The sequence below is a fragment of the Heteronotia binoei genome, chromosome 14, assembly GCF_032191835.1.
Source record: "Heteronotia binoei isolate CCM8104 ecotype False Entrance Well chromosome 14, APGP_CSIRO_Hbin_v1, whole genome shotgun sequence".
Classification (NCBI taxonomy): Eukaryota; Metazoa; Chordata; class Lepidosauria; order Squamata; family Gekkonidae; genus Heteronotia; species Heteronotia binoei.
Window position 1 is genome coordinate 38,390,730 of NC_083236.1, and position 20,002 is coordinate 38,410,731.

The 20,002-nt window shown below is 45.3% G+C and overlaps 1 protein-coding gene across 1 annotated transcript in view; it reads right to left on the bottom strand.

Annotated features, from left to right (window-relative positions):
- The window catches only part of VAT1L (vesicle amine transport 1 like), a 119,423-nt gene that overhangs the window by 1,606 nt on the left and 97,815 nt on the right, over window positions 1-20,002 (bottom strand). The window contains exon 8 of the mRNA XM_060254431.1: window positions 7,878-7,961. Within this exon, the coding sequence (XP_060110414.1) occupies window positions 7,878-7,961 (84 nt within the window). The remainder of the gene's footprint in view (window positions 1-7,877; window positions 7,962-20,002) is intronic.

The window sequence follows — 20,002 nt, forward strand, 5'->3', positions numbered from 1 at the left end:
TATATTTGTATCATGACGCTGCCACCAATAATGTGAGGAACTGGTCAGGGTCAGCTTGGGAGGGTGACCACTATAATTTTTTTCTTTCACCTCCCCTCAGTACCTCAGGCACACACAGAGAAATCCTTGTCAGACAATATAAAAATTGGGCACAAGACTTTTAAAATCAAAACACACAGACTATTTATTGGATCACAAAAGGCAAAGGAGAGGGTAAAATAATATTAATTAGGCTAATTAAAAGGCAAATCAGTTGGCAGGCAGAAATTCAAAATAAACAATCTCTAAAATCCAGAGATTTGTTAAGCTGTAGTAGTTCAAAATGCAAAAAGGCAGGTTTAATAACTATGAACTGGCAGGCAGTGCCTACTTAGCACTAGGAACACTTGCACAATTGGAATAGCCCTACGCTCAGGCTTCTTTAAATCATAAAAATAATAAATGATCATACACTCTTTGCCATATACACTGAGGACTTCTGACTTGTGCCAGATCAATATTCCCTCAGACTCACACACTAGCATGCAGGAGTCACCCCTTTTGAGTGCTCTTCTAGCCCCTCAATCCTGTGTGTCCTACCCAGATAGATTTCTAGTCTGACTCTTGGGATTCCTTTCTAGCCACTAGAATCCATTCCTTCCTTCAGCGTGTATGAGTATTCTCAGTTTAACTAGGAGTCTGCCCTGTGTTCTGACAGAACTCCACAAAGAATTTCTCCTCACAGAAGGTGCCTGGTTTTGACCCTCTTCTGACTAATAACTCTCTCTCTGTCATTCAGTTCTGTCCACTCAAAGAACTCAGCCCCACTGGCTGTTCTCAGCTCCTTCCAGTTGCTTCACAACAATTGATCGGCTTCAGTACACAGTTCTCACTCCACAGCTCCAGTACTCAAGTGCCAACTCCCACTCCATCTAAAACCCTGAGGCATTTACTTCCCTTCAAGCATCTCTCAATTCGCTACATTTCTGTTACCATAGCTGTGGCCCAGCCAATTGTTGCAAGGCTGTTCCCAGCTTCCAGGCTAACTTGCTTGAATCTGTCACACAATTACAATATAAAATAAAAATTTACATTCAGTATAAAAATTTACATTAGTCTAGAGCAGGGGTGGCCCAACTCTCTTAACATAAAAGCCACATAGAATAAACATCAGACATTTGAAAGCCACAAGACACAAATCTCAGATGTTTGCAAGCCGGGAGGGAGGGAGGGAGGGAGGGAGGGAGGGAGGGAGGGAGGGAGGAAGGAAGGAAGGAAGGAAGGAAGGAAGGAAGGAAGGAAGGAAGGAAGGAAGGAAGGAAGGAAGGAAGGAAGGAAGGAAGGAAGGAAGGAAGGAAGGAAAGAAGGAAGGAAAGAAGGAAGGAAAATGGGGGAGGGAGAGGTGGAAAGACAGCAACTTTAACTTCAAATGCATTCTCCAAGCCACTGGCTGGCCTGGCTTGAAGCAGTGATTTAAAGAGAGAAATGCTTTATCGAAGCCAGCTGATGGGGCAGTGGGGGCTTCAAGAGCCACACAATATGTGTGAAAAAGCCACATGTAGCTCCCGGACCACAGTTTGGCCACCACTGGTCTAGAGTGCTTTCTAGGTCCATCAAAAGTGTTAAAAGTGATTCATCAAATTAATTAAACCAGTCCCAATTGTCTGTGATATGTAGTCATAGCTTGTTCTCAAGGTACCTAAAGAAAGGGACTTAATTTGCCTTTTTCTTAATATAGCACTTTGAACCTCTGTGCTATATGTAGTACCATTTTAAAGACATTTGAAAGCACAGCCTTAGAGCCATTACTACCCAAATGGTATATGCATTCATTTTTTTTGCACAGATTTGCATGGTTTTTAAACACTACCCCCCCCCCCAAAAAAAAAATGACCAGAGAGCATTAGAGGACCAAAACAGGTGTGTGTGTGCCAAAGGCAATGATGATGACACAAAAAACTATCACTGTCACTTAGATTTAGTTGGGAAAAATGCCTTAGTAACTGGCTATTCTCACAGTATCCATAAGATGTAGGTCATGCTTACATCCACATTACAAACCAATAGTGATTCTGGGCACAGCTGCATTTAAAGACCATGGAATAATTCCTAATGTAGTTCTGATTCTCAGTGCCTCTCCAGTTAAAAACTGGAACTGTGGATTATACAGCATATCTGTGAATAGCATATTTTCTAAGTTGCAAGTGTGAAAGCTGTTAAGAGGGATGAATTATTTACCATACAAGTGTTGTGTAGATCAGCTGTGCTGTGCAGCCCGAGTCTGTGGCACTGCCAATGGTGATATGGGAAACAGTTGTACGAAGCTTTGTTTGACTGTCTTCCCATTCCAAAATGCTTTATCAGGTGGGAAAGGCATTTCGGCATGTGAACATCCCAGACAATAACGTGAGAGCTCCTTTGAAGATGGGATGGTGGAGGGCTAACATTCCACATCCAGTGTTCCCTCTAAGCTGCATTAATGTGAACTAGCTCACAGTTTTTTAGCCTTGGTCTCTCACATTTTTGTTTTAGCTCAGGAAAAATGGCCCCAGAGCAAACTAATTTATGCAGCAGCTCACAACTTTAATGCCAGTAGCTCACAAAGTAGAACTTTTGCTCACAAGACCTCGCAGTTCAGAGGGAGTATTGCCCACATCCAATGTTCCCTCTAAGCTGAAGAGTCTTGTGAGCAAAAATTCTACTTTGTGAGCTACTGGCATTGTGAGCTGGAGGCTAAAAATCTGTGAGCTAGCTCATGCTAACTCAGCTTAGAGGGAACACTTACCACATCACAGCTGAAAGGTGACGAGTGCAGAGCCATCCTGAGCAGAGTTCAATCGTTCTAAACCTATTGATTTCAATGGGCTGAGAAGGGTGTAACTCTGGTTAGGGTTGGACTGCTAAGCACTGCCTTCTGCATGCACATCTGGTTTCTTCTGCCTCTGAAATGGTGGCTGTGGGGCTATATTTGGCCCTTGAGCAAGCAGCTGCAAATTCTGACATTTGCCATAAGGAAATTCAGGTTGCCATTGTCATTTATATAACATAACCACTGCACATTAGGGCAAAGGTAGCAGAGACCAACCCCAAGCAAATCTACTCATGAGATCTATTCAGTAGGTTTTATTTCCAGGAAAGTGCTCTTCGGATTGCAATGTCCATGCACTGGCTTCAGAGTCAGTTTAGGATTGGGGAGATGTGTGTTCAAATCACCTTTCAGACTTGAAGCTATGGAGGGGGCTTTGGGCCACAGAGTTGCCAGCTCTAGGGTGGGAACTACCTGGAGATTTTAGAGGTGGATCCTGTGGAGAGCAGAGTTTGGAGAGGAGCAGAACTTCAGTGGTTTATAATGCTATAAAGTCTACCTTCCACAGAAGCCATTTTCTCCAGGTGTAGAGATCCCTGTTGTCTGGAGATCAATTGTAATCCTAGAAGATGTCCAGCCATCACCTGGAGGTTGAGAACCCTATTGGGATAGTTGTGCTTTTTTTCCTTTCAGCTTACCTTAGTTCATAGAGCTGTGAGCAGGCCTGGTGCTTCCATAAGGCAGAGGTAGGCGGCTGCTTAGGGACACAGGCCTCAGAGAGGGCACCAGTTTGGGCCCTTCCTTTCACCCTTGTCTCTGAGCTGAAGGAAATACACTGGAGCAGTGGCGCAGCCTGTGCCTGCATGCTGGTTGGCCACTGTAGCTCCATCTCCCACCTGTGCTTCCAGCACAGACATGTGAGGCAGAGTCACAGTACCTGGCTGGCATGTATGCTCTGAGGCACAGGTGCCAGGCAGCTGTGGTTGTGGTTGTGGTTGTGCTTGTGCTTGTGGGGGGGGGGGGGAGGAAGGGGGTGGCAGCAGAGCCTTTCCTGGAGCAGCGGCCTTGCGCCTGCATCCTAGCACCACCGCTGGCTGTGAGCATCATGCGGGGGAGGGGAGAATTTCATACACTGGCCTAAACTCCTTGAAGAAGGGTGGGATTTTTAAAGAAAAGAATGCATAAACATTTATTTAAATGCTTACGGGTTTGACTGAAACACTTCACAGTGAATTTAGGGGGAGGTATCCTGTGAGTTTAATGTGTATGTATATAACAATTGTTTAGATTTTTAACTGTAAATTATGAAATGTTAATTTTAATGTTTAATTTTAGATTCCATGTTAGTTTTATATGTTGTAAGCCGCCCTGAGCCACCTAGTGGGAAGGGCAGGATATAAATCTTAGATAGATAGATAGATAGATAGATAGATAGATAGATAGATAGATAGATAGATAGATAAATAAATTTAGGGGGAGGTATTTGTGATTTTCCTGCATTGTGTAGGGGGTTGGACTAGATGACCCCGGAGGTCCCTTCCAACTCTATGATTCTATGAAATATTGCAGCCAATTGGTAGCAGTGGTTTTTTTTAAAAAAAAATCAAATTTATCAATATCAATTTTTTTAAAAAAAGAATAACATGAAAACTAAAAATAGATCTTAAAATTTGGTAGTTCCAGGCTTTAATTTCTGCCCTAAATTATTCTTGGAAATCCACCTTCCATATCAGTACTCAAACTAAGCCTTGGCAAAAATTAAACCCAAACATAAAAGAGAATACCAACGAGAGCTCTGCTTGTGATTCTCATCAAGAAGCCCTCTGCAATTTGCAGAAACTGTCTGAGCAAACCATTGTCACTCATTTGGAAATGGCAGTTGCTCATCACAGCACATCTGGTCTTTGCCCGTTGCCTCCAAAGACTATGGTCAGGAGAATTCTATAATTATCAAATTGAGAAGCATCCCAGGACTGCAAAATGTTGTGCATTTTGGCATTCCAGAAAGGGTTGCAGAAAATCTCTAGCAGGCGCCTGCCAATATCAAATTGCTCTTTTTTGGTTGTACAAAGACAGCAGAAGGCAAAATATAACACTTCTGCAGATCAGCAGTGTGGAGAACTGAAGTCTGTTGAGAGAGACAATCCTGAAAACCTACTCCATCAGTTTGCTATCAGCTCCACTGTGTTTCCTCTATCAGCTTAGGAACAAAGAACTTTATAATGCATTTTATTTACTTAATTTATAATTGCATCCATTGTGTGAGCTACAGGGTTTAAAACCTGCTCAGGATGTAGCATTGTGTTTCCCTCTCCCTTTAAATTGTATTTTGTTTGTTGACGTTGTTTTTTTTTAAATTTATTGTTAAGTGTTTTAGCCAGCCACTTTGACTCCTCATTGGGAAGAAAATTGGGGGGGGAGGAAGGGCAAATAAACTGTTTAAATAAATAAAGTGACTCCTCTAGAAGGCCGCCTTTATGTACATTCAGGGCTTTTTTTGAGCAGGAATGTAGTTCTGGCTGGCTTGATATCAGGGGGTGTGGCCTAATGTGCAAATGAGTTGCTGCTGGGCTATTTCTACAAGAAAGCCCTGTGCAAAACAATGGTGATGTCAAGGGGGTGTGGCCTAATATGCAGATGAGTTCCTTCTGGGCTTTTTCTAACCCCCCCCCCCGTGTACATTCATGACTGAGCAGCGATCTGAGTCTTGATCTTCCAATAGTAAGGTATGGGTCCACATTAAGGCACCTGTGGGCACATGGTGCCTGTCTACACCTTTCCTGGAGCCTACCAAGTGCTTCTAGAGAGTGAGTGGGCTTCTGACTGGCCGATGGAGATCTAATTGGCTGGGCTGGTTAAAATAGCATTGTTTGGGGAACAGCTAGAGTTGCCAGGTCTGAATTGGAGACTTTGGGGGTGGATCTGGGAGACGGCAGGCTTTGGGGAGGGGAGGGACCTCAGCATGGTGCAATAATGCGCTAGAGCCCACCCTTCAAAGCAGCATTTTCTCCAGGGAGCTGATCTCTGCCAGCTGGAGATAGGCTTGCCAATCCCCAGGTCCCAGCGGGGGTTCTTCCGCTTTCCCAGGCTCCTTCCCACCCCCAGTCAGCTGGTTGGCGGGGGGGGGGGGGAACTCTGCCCCCAAAGCCACCATGTGACTTTCCACCTCCGGAGGCTTCAGTCTCCGATTGAAAGGCTTCCTCTTGGGATGGTGTGTCTGTGTTACGTTGAAGAAGTTGGCTGCAACTCATGAGTAGAGATGCCAATCCCTTGCTTCAGAGTGGCCAGAAACGGGGAGGGGGGGAGAGGGAAGGAAATGTCTGCTGGGCACTTCATTATTCCCTATGTGGAGATCAATTCTCATAGGGTATAATGGGGAATTGATCTGGAGGTATCAGGGGCTCTGGGGGGGCTGCTATTTGAGGTAGAGGCCCCAAATTCTCAGTATAGCATCTAGTGCCTCTCCCCAAAATACCCCCCCAAGTTTCAAAACAATTGGACCAGGGGGTCCAATTCTATGAGCCTCAAAAGAAGGTTCCCCCATCCTTCATTATTTCCTATGGAAGGAAGACATTTAAAAATGTGTGCTGTCCCTTTAAATGTGATGGCCAGAACTCCCTTGGTGTTCAATTATGCTTGTCACACCCTTGCTCCTGGCTCCACCTCAATGTCTTCTGGCTCCACCCCCAAAGTCCCCAGATATTTCTTGAATTGGACTTGGCAACCCTAGCTGGAGATCAGTTGTTAAAGTGGGAGACCCAGATTTTCAGGCCGCACCTGGAGGCTGGCAAACCTAGAAGCAGCTGCCACTACAGTGTTGGTTTTATTCTCTCTCTCTCCTCTTTCACAGTGTATTTTTAAAAATAGCTCCTCTTGTACCCTGCATTTTGGATTCCTGTGTGTGAACATGGTTGGCTGCACCCGCCTGCCATGGTGGCCATTTTGTGGTTGTGACCACTGCCCTGTGTCAGAATTCCAAAGATGTTCACAGGTTCAAAAAGATTGGAGACCCTTAGTCTAAGTAAGGCCTTGGAAGCAGAATGCATATGGCAAAGCACTATGACATGGTATAATCCTGAAGTGGTAGGTTGATCTGTACTATTTCAAATGGCAGGTTGAACAGGGTATAAACTCTGGCAGAGGAGGAACCAGGGAAGATCCTGCTAGTAACCAGACAGTCACACTGGGTAATGTCTTGGTGAGTTCGCTCTGCTTTCTGCACACAGTTATTTAAGGCCTGGGTGTGCCCAGAGGCACAAAATGTACCCAGCTTTTCCATGCAAAAACTCCCTGCACATTTAAAAAAAACACTCTAGGGAGAAAGGCTGCAGTTTAACATTTCACACTCTGTACTGTTTCTATTTACAGAGAAAGATTAATGTTTGGGAACTTTGAACAAACAACTCCTTTTCCTGCAGCATGAAGTGGTACAGTCCACCACCTAACCACTCTACAGCAATCATCTACTATATGCACAGTGTAGGCCTAAGTCCAAAACACTAACCATAAATAATTGCAACAGGACATCTGAATGAACATGGGAGGACTGGCAATCTAGTAAATCCAAATGTAATGAATGAAGCCACATTTCAGTTCCCACTTTTGGAATTTATTTACAATGAACACTCTGTGTTGTCTTGGTTGCTTTCAGAGATCAGAACCTAATTTCAGTTTTGTGTTGATTTGGGAAATCTCAGTTTCATTAAAGCTAGGGTTACCAGCTCTAGGTTGGGAGATTCCTGGAGACTTGGAGGCAGAGCCTGGAAAGGGTGCGGTTTAGGGAAGAGAGGGCTCAGCCGGTATAACGCCATAGATTCACCCTCCAAAGCAGTCATTTTCTCCAGGTATCTAACTAAGGTAACTGATGAAGGGAGATGTGACTCTCGAACTATCCTTAAAATCTTGTTGGTTTCTAAGATGTTTCTGATATAATTTTCTCCAGGGGAATCTATCTCTGTCATCTGGAAACCAGCTGGAATTTTGGGAGATCTCCAGGCCCAACCTGGAGGTTGGCATCCCCAGCTGAAGTTCCTGGTTTCTGCATATGACTCTTTGGTAATCTGAGGGTGCCCTCCAGCCCCGTGTTACTCACCAATGGAGTTGGTGTCTTCTCCACATCCAGAATTAATTTACCTATATTGCCTCTGTCATGAATTCTTTGCATTGCTTCCTTCACCTGTAAGATAATATACATGTATGTTGAGTTTTCACTGTAATGCAAAAATGGCAATTCACCTTAGCATAGTAGAACGTTTTGTGCTGGAGATATGCAAGAACTGAGATTGTAACAAATTGGAAAAATGCTGATGAATTGACTGCTAAAAGCCAGCTGAGAATGATAATGGGCTATATTAAAAATGGAACTTCCTATCGGTTTTCAGAATATAGAAATATATTTTATAAAGTGAATGGACTTGGTTTGTAAAAACCATTGCAATTTGCAATAAAAACCACTGCGGACAAATTATAAATGTCGTTATCTTAACTTGGCTGACATTTCTGTATTCTTTATAGGCACAAGGAAGTGGAATGTGAAAAGGGAATGAGAAATATGAAAAGGGAAAATGGCACAGCAGCGAAAGTATGTGCATTGTTCAAAATGGACCAAGTCCAACATGCTGCTTTTGAACAGGGTATAAACTCTGGCAGAGGAGAACCAGGGAAGATCCTGCTAGTAACCAGACAGTCACACTGGGTAATGTCTTGGTGAGTTCGCTCTGCTTTCTGCACACAGTTATTTAAGGCCTGGGTGTGCCCAGAGGCACAAATTGAGCCCAAGGCCTCTTGTCCATCAGCTCTTAACCTGAGAGTTGGAGCCTAGAGCTGGGCAGAAGATCAACTAGCAGAGATGGGGAAAACTTGGTAACTGGAAGCCTCACCCCCTTTCTTGTTTGCTCTGTTGCACTCCCCCCCCCACCCCGTATTGTTAGCAGTTACAGAACATCCTTTTTGTAATGTACCCAAAACGTACCCAGCTTGCTGGGGGTAAAGTGTAGATGACTGGGGAAGGCAATGGCAAACCACCCTGTAAAAAAAAAGTCTGCCATGGACACGATGTGATGCGACGTCATCCCAGAGTCGGAAACGAGTGGTGCTTGCACAGGGGACTACTTTTTAAAATGCCTTAGGAAGTTGTTTGCATTGCAGTATATATGAAGATATTGCAGTATATATGAGGATCAAATTATGTATTGTGGTGGGGAACTGATCAGATCTCCTAGTGTACACTTTAACCTTAAAAAAAAAATCCCACCACTGATTTTACCACGTTTCAGACCCAGGCACCCCCATGGAACAGGAGTGAGAATCACCAAGTCCCCTTTAACTCTGCAAAGACCTTCCTGCAGCTACATCATGAAGCTGTCCCCCACAGCCTAGGAACCGTGCAGCCATTTACACCAGAAGAACAAAGAAGGTGGAGAACTGAAGGAGAAGATCCTTAATGGGAAACAAGGATCCCTTTCCATTTTTCTACTCATGAGGAAGGATCCTTGGTGTAAGTAGGACCAGGATCAGCTCAGCTCCCCTAATACATCATGAAAGATGGAGCCAACTGGGGGCAGAGTGGCCATTTAAGTTACAGGGAAAGTTCCCAATGCTCCACTGCCCTAGAGGACCACAGTTGGCCAGAAGCAAGCAGAGCCAAGCCCCAGGCAGTACCTCAGAGGCTGCTTGGGTTAGACCCTTCATCAGCAATTGTAACTGGTATTGGTTCATATGATGGACCCCAGCACTTCCCCATTATCAGGCAGGTTTTTCCACCAAAAATCAGTCATCAACTGTGACTTAATAGTGTGATTTAATTACTGTTTTTAATTACTGTGATTTAATTACTGTTTTTAAAAGTCTATCTGTCCCATCCCATCATGAAGATCTAATCTGTTTCTTAGCCCAGCCCCGGAACTTGTTGGACAGATAGGAGCCCTCTTGTTTTCCCCTTTCAAATGGCGCTTGAGACAGTATAACATTCAAACAGAAATAACAATTTTATTTAACAGGCAGGAGTAGAATAGGTGTCATCTGGGTTTGAAAATGCTGAGGTGGTTAAAATAGATCATACTTATTTGAACAGTCAAAATAATGTTGAGATTTATTTTTATATATTTTTGGGTTCTTAATAGTGAGAGGCATTTGACTGAGTATTTTAGTTACAGTTACAGTTTTCTTCATATAGTTTCCTATGACTCTTCAGGTTTCTTGGAGATGGTCTCTTTATTTGTTCACCTAGACTTTCCCCCTTTTGGAAACCACAGTTTATTTCAATATCCCAAGGTGTCTAAATCTGATTTCCTTCACAAAAGACCAGGGATCTCCTCAGAACAAAACCTCCTGTGTAGCAGAGCAGGAATTCATATAGTTCTCCCTAGCTGGTGCTGGCCCATCAGAGGCAAGGGTGGGGAAGGGAGCAGCCTGCCACTCAAGCCGTCCATTCCAGAGAAGAGTTAACTCTTCACCAGCGTTCTCTCCAGCTCACAGTTTTTTAGCCTCTGGCTCACACATTTTTGTCTCAGCTCAGGAAAAATGGCCCCAGAGCAAATTAATTTATGCAGCAGCTCACAACTTTCATGCCAGTAGCTCACGAAGTAGAATTTTTGCCCACAAGACTCCACAGCTTAGAGGGGACATTGTACCTCCCAACTCTCTGAAATGGCTGCACTGCAACATCTGTTGTTAAGGGCAGTCTGTCACAGTTCATCAGTTGTGTTTTCCTGCTGTCAGTTTTCAGGAGAAAGCAATCTTTTTTACAAACAGATGTACGCTAGTGCCCATTTTTTGAGGCACTGAGCTGAGCTACCTCCTGCAGTGCTACAGGAACCACTCTATGCTTGACTTGCTCCAAGGCCAATTTCACTTCCCAGTCTGCTCCTGGAGCCAGTTTATGAAGCCCTAGATTCTACTACTGAACCATGTCTCCAAGAGAACTCTTCTTGGGTTGCCCTAACCCTAGCTATCTCACTAGATGGTGCCTCTGCTGCTTCATCAACCTCACCATGAATTTGCTGCTTGGTTTGGTGGGGAGCTCCGCCTTTTCCTTTTTAGAACTGTATTGAATGGTGGGCCTGCCTTGCCAATAAGATCAACAGGAATGGGACACATTTGATAGTGTTGCCAGCCTCCGGGTAGGGCCGGGAGATCTCCCACTTTTACAACTGATATCCAGGGGGTAGAGATCAGCTCTCATGGAGAATATGGCTGCTTTGAAGGATGGGCTTTATGGCACTGCACCATGCTGTCCCTTCTCTCCCCTCCCCTAACCCAGTCCTCACCTGGATCCACCCCCCAAAGTCTCCTGGTATCTTCCAACACAGACCTGGAAACCCTACATCAGGAGCAGGGGTTGGTGCTAATAGTGTCATGATCCTTTCTCCAATGCTTTTTCTTTGATAGAGCATCTCTCCCCAACTGATACTAGTCCTAGCGCATAGCTGTGTTGTACACATCTTTTCCCCTACCCAGGCAGCAGCCGCTCAGTGGATTTGATTTTTAACAGGAAACAAGTATGAAGAGGGAAGTGAACTCCCCCTGCCCAGGGGACACAGGTCTGATACAAAATGGGCCCCTGTGGCTCAGTTTTCAAGCATGGACCCCCAATTTGGCCTTCAGGATGTGTTAGGATACATCAACAGTGCAATCCTATGCAGATTTATTTTGAAGCAAGTCTCACAGTATGCAATGTATGAGACTTACTTCCAAAAGTAAGTGTGCAACTGGCACTGTAAGCATATGTACAGCGATGTTGTGATAAAAGCTGTTTCCCTTTCAGATACCTCCCGAATAACCATTCAGAAATGAAGGATAAGGGTCCCCCCCCCCTCATATTGCCCTCTTACAGTATTAATTTAACAAGGGACCCATGGAAGAAAAAAAAGCAATAACTTATTTTTAAAGCTTTTGACAGCAGAGCTAACCATTTAGAGTTTCTTAGCCACTATAACTCACTAAGAGTGCAGAATTGAAAGAATCAGCAAATATATTAGACTGCTGGCTGCAAATTATCGCCAAAAACCTGGAGCCACTTCCTTGCAAAAAATGGGGGTGGAGGGAGCGGTGGGGCTACTCTTTATTAAAGTAGTTTGGGGCTTGCAGCCAGAGAGTGAGCGAGAGAGAGATTACACTAAATGCAGCATGCCATATCTCATGCTTGCTCAGGGAAAATAAGCTGCTCTTGCATTTTTCTCTCTTATACAGTATCTGGTTTAACGCTTTGGAGAAATATCAAGCCAGATATGATTCTTGGCTGCTCCCCACAGCTAGCTTCTAAAGGAAAGAAAGCAAGATAATTTTGTTCTTTAAAAAAACAAAACAAAAATGCATCGTATTCCGGATAAATGAAACTGAGCAATGGTTGAGTACTATGGATAGTCAGGGCTTTTTTTGAGCAGGAATGCACAGGAATGCAGTTCCGGCTGGCTTGGTGTCAGGGGTGTGTGGCCTGATATGCAAATGAGTTCCTGCTGGGCTTTTTCTACCAAACCCCACCCCCCATAGTGTCACCACTTTAGACCACAGTAGCAAAAAGAGAGAGAAATCTCAGTATGTAGGGGATTTTTTTTTTTGCTATCAAGTCACAGATGATTTATGGTGACCCTCAAAGTTTCCATGGCAAGAGCCATTCAGAGATGGTTCACCATTGCCTGTCTCTTTGTAGCAACCCTGAACCTCTTAGCAAAGATTTAAAGGATATATTCAGGACCGTCATGGAGACCGAAAGCACTTTTATCAAATACAGTGATGTGACTGACACACATTGGCTGTGTTTCCTATATTCTAAGCTGTTCTGTGTTATTTAAATGAGTGCACTGATTTTTGCCAATTTTCAGTATATATTATATTAATTTTGATAGTTTCTTGGAATTTGTTTATGTTTGAGGCTGGTAATCATGGAAGCTTAGGCTTTCTTTTGCTATTCATTACTGTGGTTCTCATCTTTGGTTTACTTAAGCTCCTGGGAGGGGCAGGGGTTATACCACCCTGGAGGTCCCCAACCTGCTGGCCCACAATGGGCCAGTGGGGGGATCCCCTCCCAATGTCACTGATGCGATGTCACTCGCAAGTGACATCATTGAGCTGGTGATGCTGCGCACCGGCGACTCTAGGAGCTTCTGGGAAAACTCTATGGTTTCCCCAGATGCTCTAGCAATTTGGGAGGAAAACTTTATGGTACCAGATTGCTAGGGTGTCCAGGAAAACCATAGAGCTTCCCCGGAAGCTCCTAGAGCAGCTGGTGCATCACATCACTGGTGTGATGACGCCAGAGGCCATGGGGGACTTGGGAACCCTAGTCTTCACACCCATCCTTGTGGGTTGGTAGAGGCTACCACACTCTGTCTTGAGTGCATGGCTGCTTGATGCCACTTAACATATCATGGCCCTCTTCAACAGAGTGCTGCTTTTCTTTGCCATGCTCCTGTATGTATTTCATCTGGGACATTTATAGAGAGCTCCCTGCTCCTTTATAAGACAGTTCTGGGTGAATGTACTGTATTGTACTTTGTATAGCATTGTGCACACTGATGTTGCTAGATTTATTCTTTCCCTCCAATATTTATGGCCTGCTTTTCTCCCCAATGAGGACTCAAAGTTGCTGTCAACATCATTCTGCCGTCTTCCATTTTATCCTCCCAACATCAACCCTGTAAGATTAGACTGAACAAGAGTGATAGACTTCAGGTCACCTAGCAAGCTTCCATGGCAGTGTGGAGGTACAAACCTGGGTCTCCCAGACATGCTAGCCACACTATCACACTGGTTTTTAATCTGTTGCTACTGAAAATTTGCTACTGAAAATTACTATCTGTTGCTACTGAAAATAGGGTGCCTTGTGGTGCAGAGTGGTAAAGCTGCAGTACTGCAGTCTGAGCTCTTTGCTCACGACCTGAGTTCGATCCTGGCGGAAGCTGGGTTCAGGTAGCCGGCTCAAGTTGACTCAGCATTCCATCCTTCCAAAGTTGGTAAAATGAGTACCCAGCTTGCTGGGGGGAAAGTGTAGATGGCTGGGAAAGGCAATGGCAAACGACCCCTTTAAAAAGTCTGCAATGAAAATGTCGTGATGCGTTGTCACCCCAGAGTCGGAAACGACTGGTGCTTGCACAGGGGACTACTCTTTTTTTAAACTGAAAATTTAATTATTAGACTCTGCAAGATGCAAGTGTAAGAGACCTGAAATGGAGAAACAGGCAACCAAGTGGGTAAACTGAGTTACAGCTGCCAACTCAAGTTTGGGAAATTCCAGATCTTGGAGTGAAATCTGGGGATAGTGGGGTTTAAGGATGGGAGACTTCAGCAAGGTAGAATGTTATACAGCCCACTCTCCAAAGCAGCCTTTTTCTCCAGGAGAATGGATCTCTGTCATCTAGAGATTAGGAGATCTACAGGCCCCACCTGGAGGCTGGCAACCCTAAATTGAGAGGTAACCACAAACATGTGGAGAAGAGAAAGCTGGCATGGACCCCCCAAAGTGGCTTGAGGAACTATATAGAGCTTTACTCTTTTCTTTTCCCCAACGTCCTGTGCCACTTCCATTGTTCGGTTGAATAAAGAGAACTGAGACTCTCACTGGTAATTTCTAATATTCCATTTCATTTGGAATTTCACTAAAGGCACAGAATCATTAGTGTTTAACCGAAGATATTTTCCAGCTCTATATACATACAGTAAATGTTTAAAGAGCTCTTATCTAAATGGGGAAACAAGAACATTAACTGTCTGGTGCATCATTTCTCAGTTTGGAATGTGCACCTCTCTCAGGATCAGTTCATATCCCATGTTATTATTTATTTAGATTTATACTCTGCTTTGCCTCTGGGGAATTCAAGATGACATATATTAGTTCCCAGACAATCTTCCAATGAGGCACTGATTGGATCCAGACTTGCTTAAGGATGTTACTGAATTTTGCAAAGCTTCCCCCAGCTTTTACTTGAAATTTCCCATGCGGATCTTGCTTTTCCCTGTTGCAAACCAAACCTCTGTGTTTTTATTTCCATGCCACTTTCTGTTTCCTCCTGCTGAATTTTTCTCATTACAATACATACAATTTTGAATGCTAATTCTTGCATTGATTGCATATAAACAGCATACAAATTACTTAAAAGAGACAAATTGGGAACACTAGCAATGAATATGTGTGAAATGAAAACATTCACAGTGACAAACATACAAAAAAACAAATGAAAAAGACGTCTCTGTAAGTCACTGGGCTTTCTTGGGAGAAAATGGCTTTGTATATCCTTAATAAACTCTCCCTCCCCCTTATTCTTGGAGGAATATGGAAAGAGACTCAACTCCAAATGTAGCAGAAAGCACAACCGGAACGCTGAATGAATTGTTACGGCAAAGTAACAGACTGGCAGGAAGAATGAAGCACTCCATCTATGTTCATGCTTTTGTCTCGTGTATAACATCACATCTGGCCATAAGGCCTTCTTCCAATTGAATACTGGCTATGTCTGAATGGCTGTAACTGATCTATGTAACTGTTTCACTTCTGTGCTGTTGAATCTGTGTCTTGATTAAGCAGATCTGAATCTGATCCTAGGATAATGGTATAGACGTGTTGTTATAGGTTTTTGTCTGGGGAGAGGGGGGAGCTAAAGGATTAAGATTTTGTGAATATTTGACTGCACTTGTACATTGTTTTTAAAAGTTTAATTTAAAAAATAGAAAGCAAGCAGGGAGAAAGAGAGAGAGTGGCAGAGAGAGGAAGAGCCTAATGTAAAGGTTGTGGAAAGTGCCATCAAGTTGCAGATGACCTGTGGGATTGCCATAAGATGTGACTTGAGGCCACTTTCTACCACCACCATACTGATTGCCAGAGACAGTCAAACACAGATGGTGGCAAAGATGTAACAGCATTCAAGAGATGATGTTGTACTGCAGTGTGTAGGATCTGGCCAGGACTATTTCTGGGGTGGAGATGTAACAGTACTCGTCAGCACTGAGTATCAGCATCTTTTTCCGGTGCTCTCCCAAGTCTTTAGGGAAGATCTGGTGGAAATTGCTGCTACCTCATATATGAGTACTGGCAACTTTTTTAAAAAAATCGGGAGGGGGATGAATAAAAACAACCCTGAATCTGGCCCAGGTTTCCACTCAACCTGATCCAATTCTCCTCCTTACTACAGCCCCCACTCCTCATGGCTTTTGTCCATGTAGGCCCCATTCAGCCCCTGCATAGGGATCTCAGGCTGTCAAAAGAAACCTCTCTTTCTTTTTTTGCTAGAAGAAAAACTGGATCCAACCCAATTGTATTCCCTACTATTTTCTCCCTTCGCCTGGCCCAGTGAAATAGGGGTGGTGCTAGGCTTGCCAATCCTCAGGTCCCAGCGGGGATTCTTCCGCTTTCCCAGGCTCCTTCCTGCTCCCAGTCAGCTGGCCGGTGGGAAGCCCCCCACAGCCACCATGTGCCTTTCCACCTCCAGAGGCATCAGACTCTGCTTGGGATGGTGTGTCTGTTTCTTTAAGGCTCAATGAGGGTGGGCAGAACAACATGGCTGCTCCCAGTGGCTGTGAAAGCAGCTCAGACCCTCTGTTGGTTGCACAATCTTTTCAGAGGCCGTTTGCATAGGAAAGATAAGCTTGAACCTTTGGTTGCTCTGTGTTACTTTGGAAGTTCAGCAACTCGTGAGTAGAGATGCCAATCCCTCACTTCAGAGTTGTCAGAAATGGGGGTGGGGAGAGAGGGGGGGAGGAAAATTTCTGCTGGGCACTTCATTACTCCCTATGGAGATCGATTCTCATAGGGTATAATGAAGAATTGATATGGGGGTATCTGGGGCTCTTGAGGGACTGTGTTTTGAGTTAGAGACACCAAATTTTCAGCATAGCATCTGATGACTCTCCTCAAAATGCTCTCCAAGATTCAAAAGGATTGGACCTGGGAGTCCAATTCTATGAGCTCTGAAAGATGGTGCCCCTATCCTTCATTATTTCTAATGTAGGGAAGGCATTTAAAAGGTGTGCGAATCCTTTAAATGTGATGGCCAGAACTCCCTATGGAGTTCAATTGTGCTTGTTACAACTTTGCTTATGGCTTCATCCCCAATGTCTCCTGCCTCCACCTCCAAAATCCCCAGATATTTCTTGAATTGGACTTGGCAACCCTAGGTGGTGGTTATAATTGCCAAAATCCTGGTATTTCAAGTAATCTGCAGAATACAAAGATAAGTTCCCCTGGAGAAAAATGGCTGCTTTGGTGGGTGGCCTCTATGGCATTAAACAGCTGAATGTTGGGGAGGCACTCCATACCATACCAAACCTTTAATGGCATAATGGGGAGGCACTCCCTGCCACTCAGGCTGGAGATCTCCCAGGGTCATTTTGTAGAAAAATAGATGGTGGAGCTCATTAGCATATCTCATTAGCATATGCCACCCTCCTCCAGGCAAAAGCAACCTGATGCAGGAAAGGAGAGCCCCGGGTTAGCGAGGCCTGCATGGGCTGGCTAGAGATCCAGCCAGCCCAAGCAGGCCTTGCTCACCTGGGGCTCTCCTGGGCTGCCCCCCCATCAAAAAGCCAGCAAGCCACCCACCACCCAAAATCACATAGGAAGTGGAGAAAGCGTGGTGTGCGCTTCTCCAGGGCTGCTGGGGACGTGACAAAGCCCTGGTGGCTGGCTGGCTACCCACTCTCCTAATCCAGGGATTTTTATGCAGCTGCACCTACTATTCAATGGACAAGGTAGGTGGGGAAGAGGAGGTTCAGGAACCTCAGCAAGATTCAGGAGCTGCACTCCTGTGAGCTCCTGCTGAATCTGAGGCCTGCCCAGAACTACAACACATTTCCAGACTACAAAGATCACTTCCCTTGGAGGAAATGGCTGCTTTTGAAGGTGGATTCTATGGCATCATGCCCTATTGATCTCCCTCCCCTCCCCCAACCAAGCCCTTTCCAAGCTCTGCCCCCCAAATCTCCAGGAATCTTCCAATTCAGTGCTGGCAACATATATCCATTTAAATATTTTCGGTAGTTCCCAACCTTTCCGAAAACGTGGGGGGAGGGAGAGCATGAAAATTCCTTTCCGCGAACACTCTGCTTTTGGCTCCTGCTCGATACAAACTGTTGCCTTTTACTAACACCACAAAATCTATTCCCTTTCCCTGCCTCTGTTGCATTTAATATCATGAAATGCTATATAATTGATAAGCATTATCGATTGAGAAACCACATCTCTCTGAGAATCCACAACATTTAAAGTATAGCCTCAGAATTAATTAGGGCTAAGGGGATTTTTAAACAGGCAGACTCCCACGAAAAAGCTATGATTTCACAACACCCCCCTGTCTACTGGGAGTAGGACTGCCAACCTCCAGGTGGTAGGCAGAGATGACAGAGGTCAGTTCCCCTGGATATAATGTGACTTTGGAAGGTGGACTCTGTACCCCACTGATGTCCCTCCCCTCCCTAACCCCCCCCCCTTCTCAGGCTCCACCCCCCAAATCTTCAGATATTTTACAACGTGAACTGGCTACCCTAACTAGAAGTGCAATTTTAGGTTCAGAGCAGAGAGAAGGCATGATGTTTGCTATATAAATATTTTTGTGTGTTTCATTTCTGTGTTTTTAATGCAGGTTTCATATGTGTGTTACAATGCAGACTTTTAGAGTAAGAAAGGGGAGGTCTGTATGGGTGATTGAAATATGGCAAGATGGTAGTTGTACCCTAGAAAGCAATGTGGAACGGTTTGTTCAGAGAGGCTTTGTGGGAGAGAGAGAGTTGAGTGAATGTGAGAGGAGAGGAGAGCTAAGTGGGTGAAGAGTGAAGTGCTGTGAAAGAAATCTGTGAACTCTGTGGAAGTTATTCATCTAGGTAGCAAGTACGGAAATTGAGGCTGGGTAGTACAAAAACATCTCTGGTACTCAAGCCCAGTAGCGCTCATTGCTACAGCCTGTACATGCTGCTGGAACCCTGCCCCAGACAGTTTTCCAGGAGATGAGCTGTCCTTTGCCTAGTTCCCACCCTCGGCAGGGCACAGGGCAGGGCGGGGGGGGGGGGAAGGGGTGGGGAGGCTGTGGCAGCTGCTCTGCTGCCCATGGTGAGCTAGGTTAGCAATTGTTCCTTTAAATCATTCCCTTGCCGAAACACAGCCTCATGCTTCAGCTGCAGTGCCTGATGGATTGCGAGCAATCCAGGAGCACTTTACACCAGGACAGGTGGGTGTGCATTGGCTGGCTCCATCATGTGCCGGAGTGGTGGTGGTGGTGGTGTTGTGTCATATTCCACCCCCCCCCCCCTTGGGCTGTCTTTGCTGACCCTGTCAGGACAAGACATTCATGACGGTTGCTGGCATGGCACTCCTGCCTGGCTGCCAGGGGTCTTTCTATGTGTTTTGCAGGTGACGATTCAACAGAAAGGCTTCTGGGTGTGATGAGTCCTACACCCCACCCCCCTCCGACTCTATACAGTCAGCTGTTCCAGCCCTCCTCTTGGAGTGGAGCCTCGTGTCCAGCAAGCCTTTCTGAGCTCTACCTGGGATGCTCTCCCACTTGATTCCAATGCAATGTCTTTGTTGTGCCCCAACCTTGTCTCTGCTGCTTGGTTTCTGCTACAGTTTTGTGTAGTGGTTAAGTGCGTGGACTCTTATCTGGGAGAACTGGGTTTGATTTCCCACTCCTCCACTTGCAGCTGCTGGAATGCCCTTGGGTCAGCCATAGTTCTCATAGGAGTTGTCCTTGAAAGGGCAGCTGTTGTAAGAGTTCTCTCAGCCCCACCTACCTCACAGGGTGTCTGTTGTGGGGGAGGTAAAGGAGATTGTGACCGTTCGAGACTCTGAGATTCAGAGCATAGGGCGGGATATAAATCCAATATCTTCTTCTTCTACATGGGCAGAGCTTCATGCTCCTCTCTGCCCCACTCCCTCCCCGCTCCATCTAAGAGGGTGGGCTCACTTGCCTCTTGTGCTTCTGTGTGCAGGGGGGAAGGCCCTGAGGGTGGTCTTAGCAAATGAGTCACTTCTGTGCACTGAACAGAGTGTGAGGCTGGATGGGGGAGTCGGGGGATCATTAACCCCACTCGTAACATGAGAGTGGGGGGGGGGTGGCCTTGGGCCAGTTGCATACCCTCAGCCTGACTGACCCCATGGGGCTGTTGTACTCGCAGCACAGAGAAGAGGGGAATGATGTGACCTATGGGAGGGGGGTGGTCGCTAATGGAATGGGTGGGTGGCTGAAGCTCCAAACTCTTTGCTCTGGAACAAGGCTTGCCTGGCACATGAGGGGG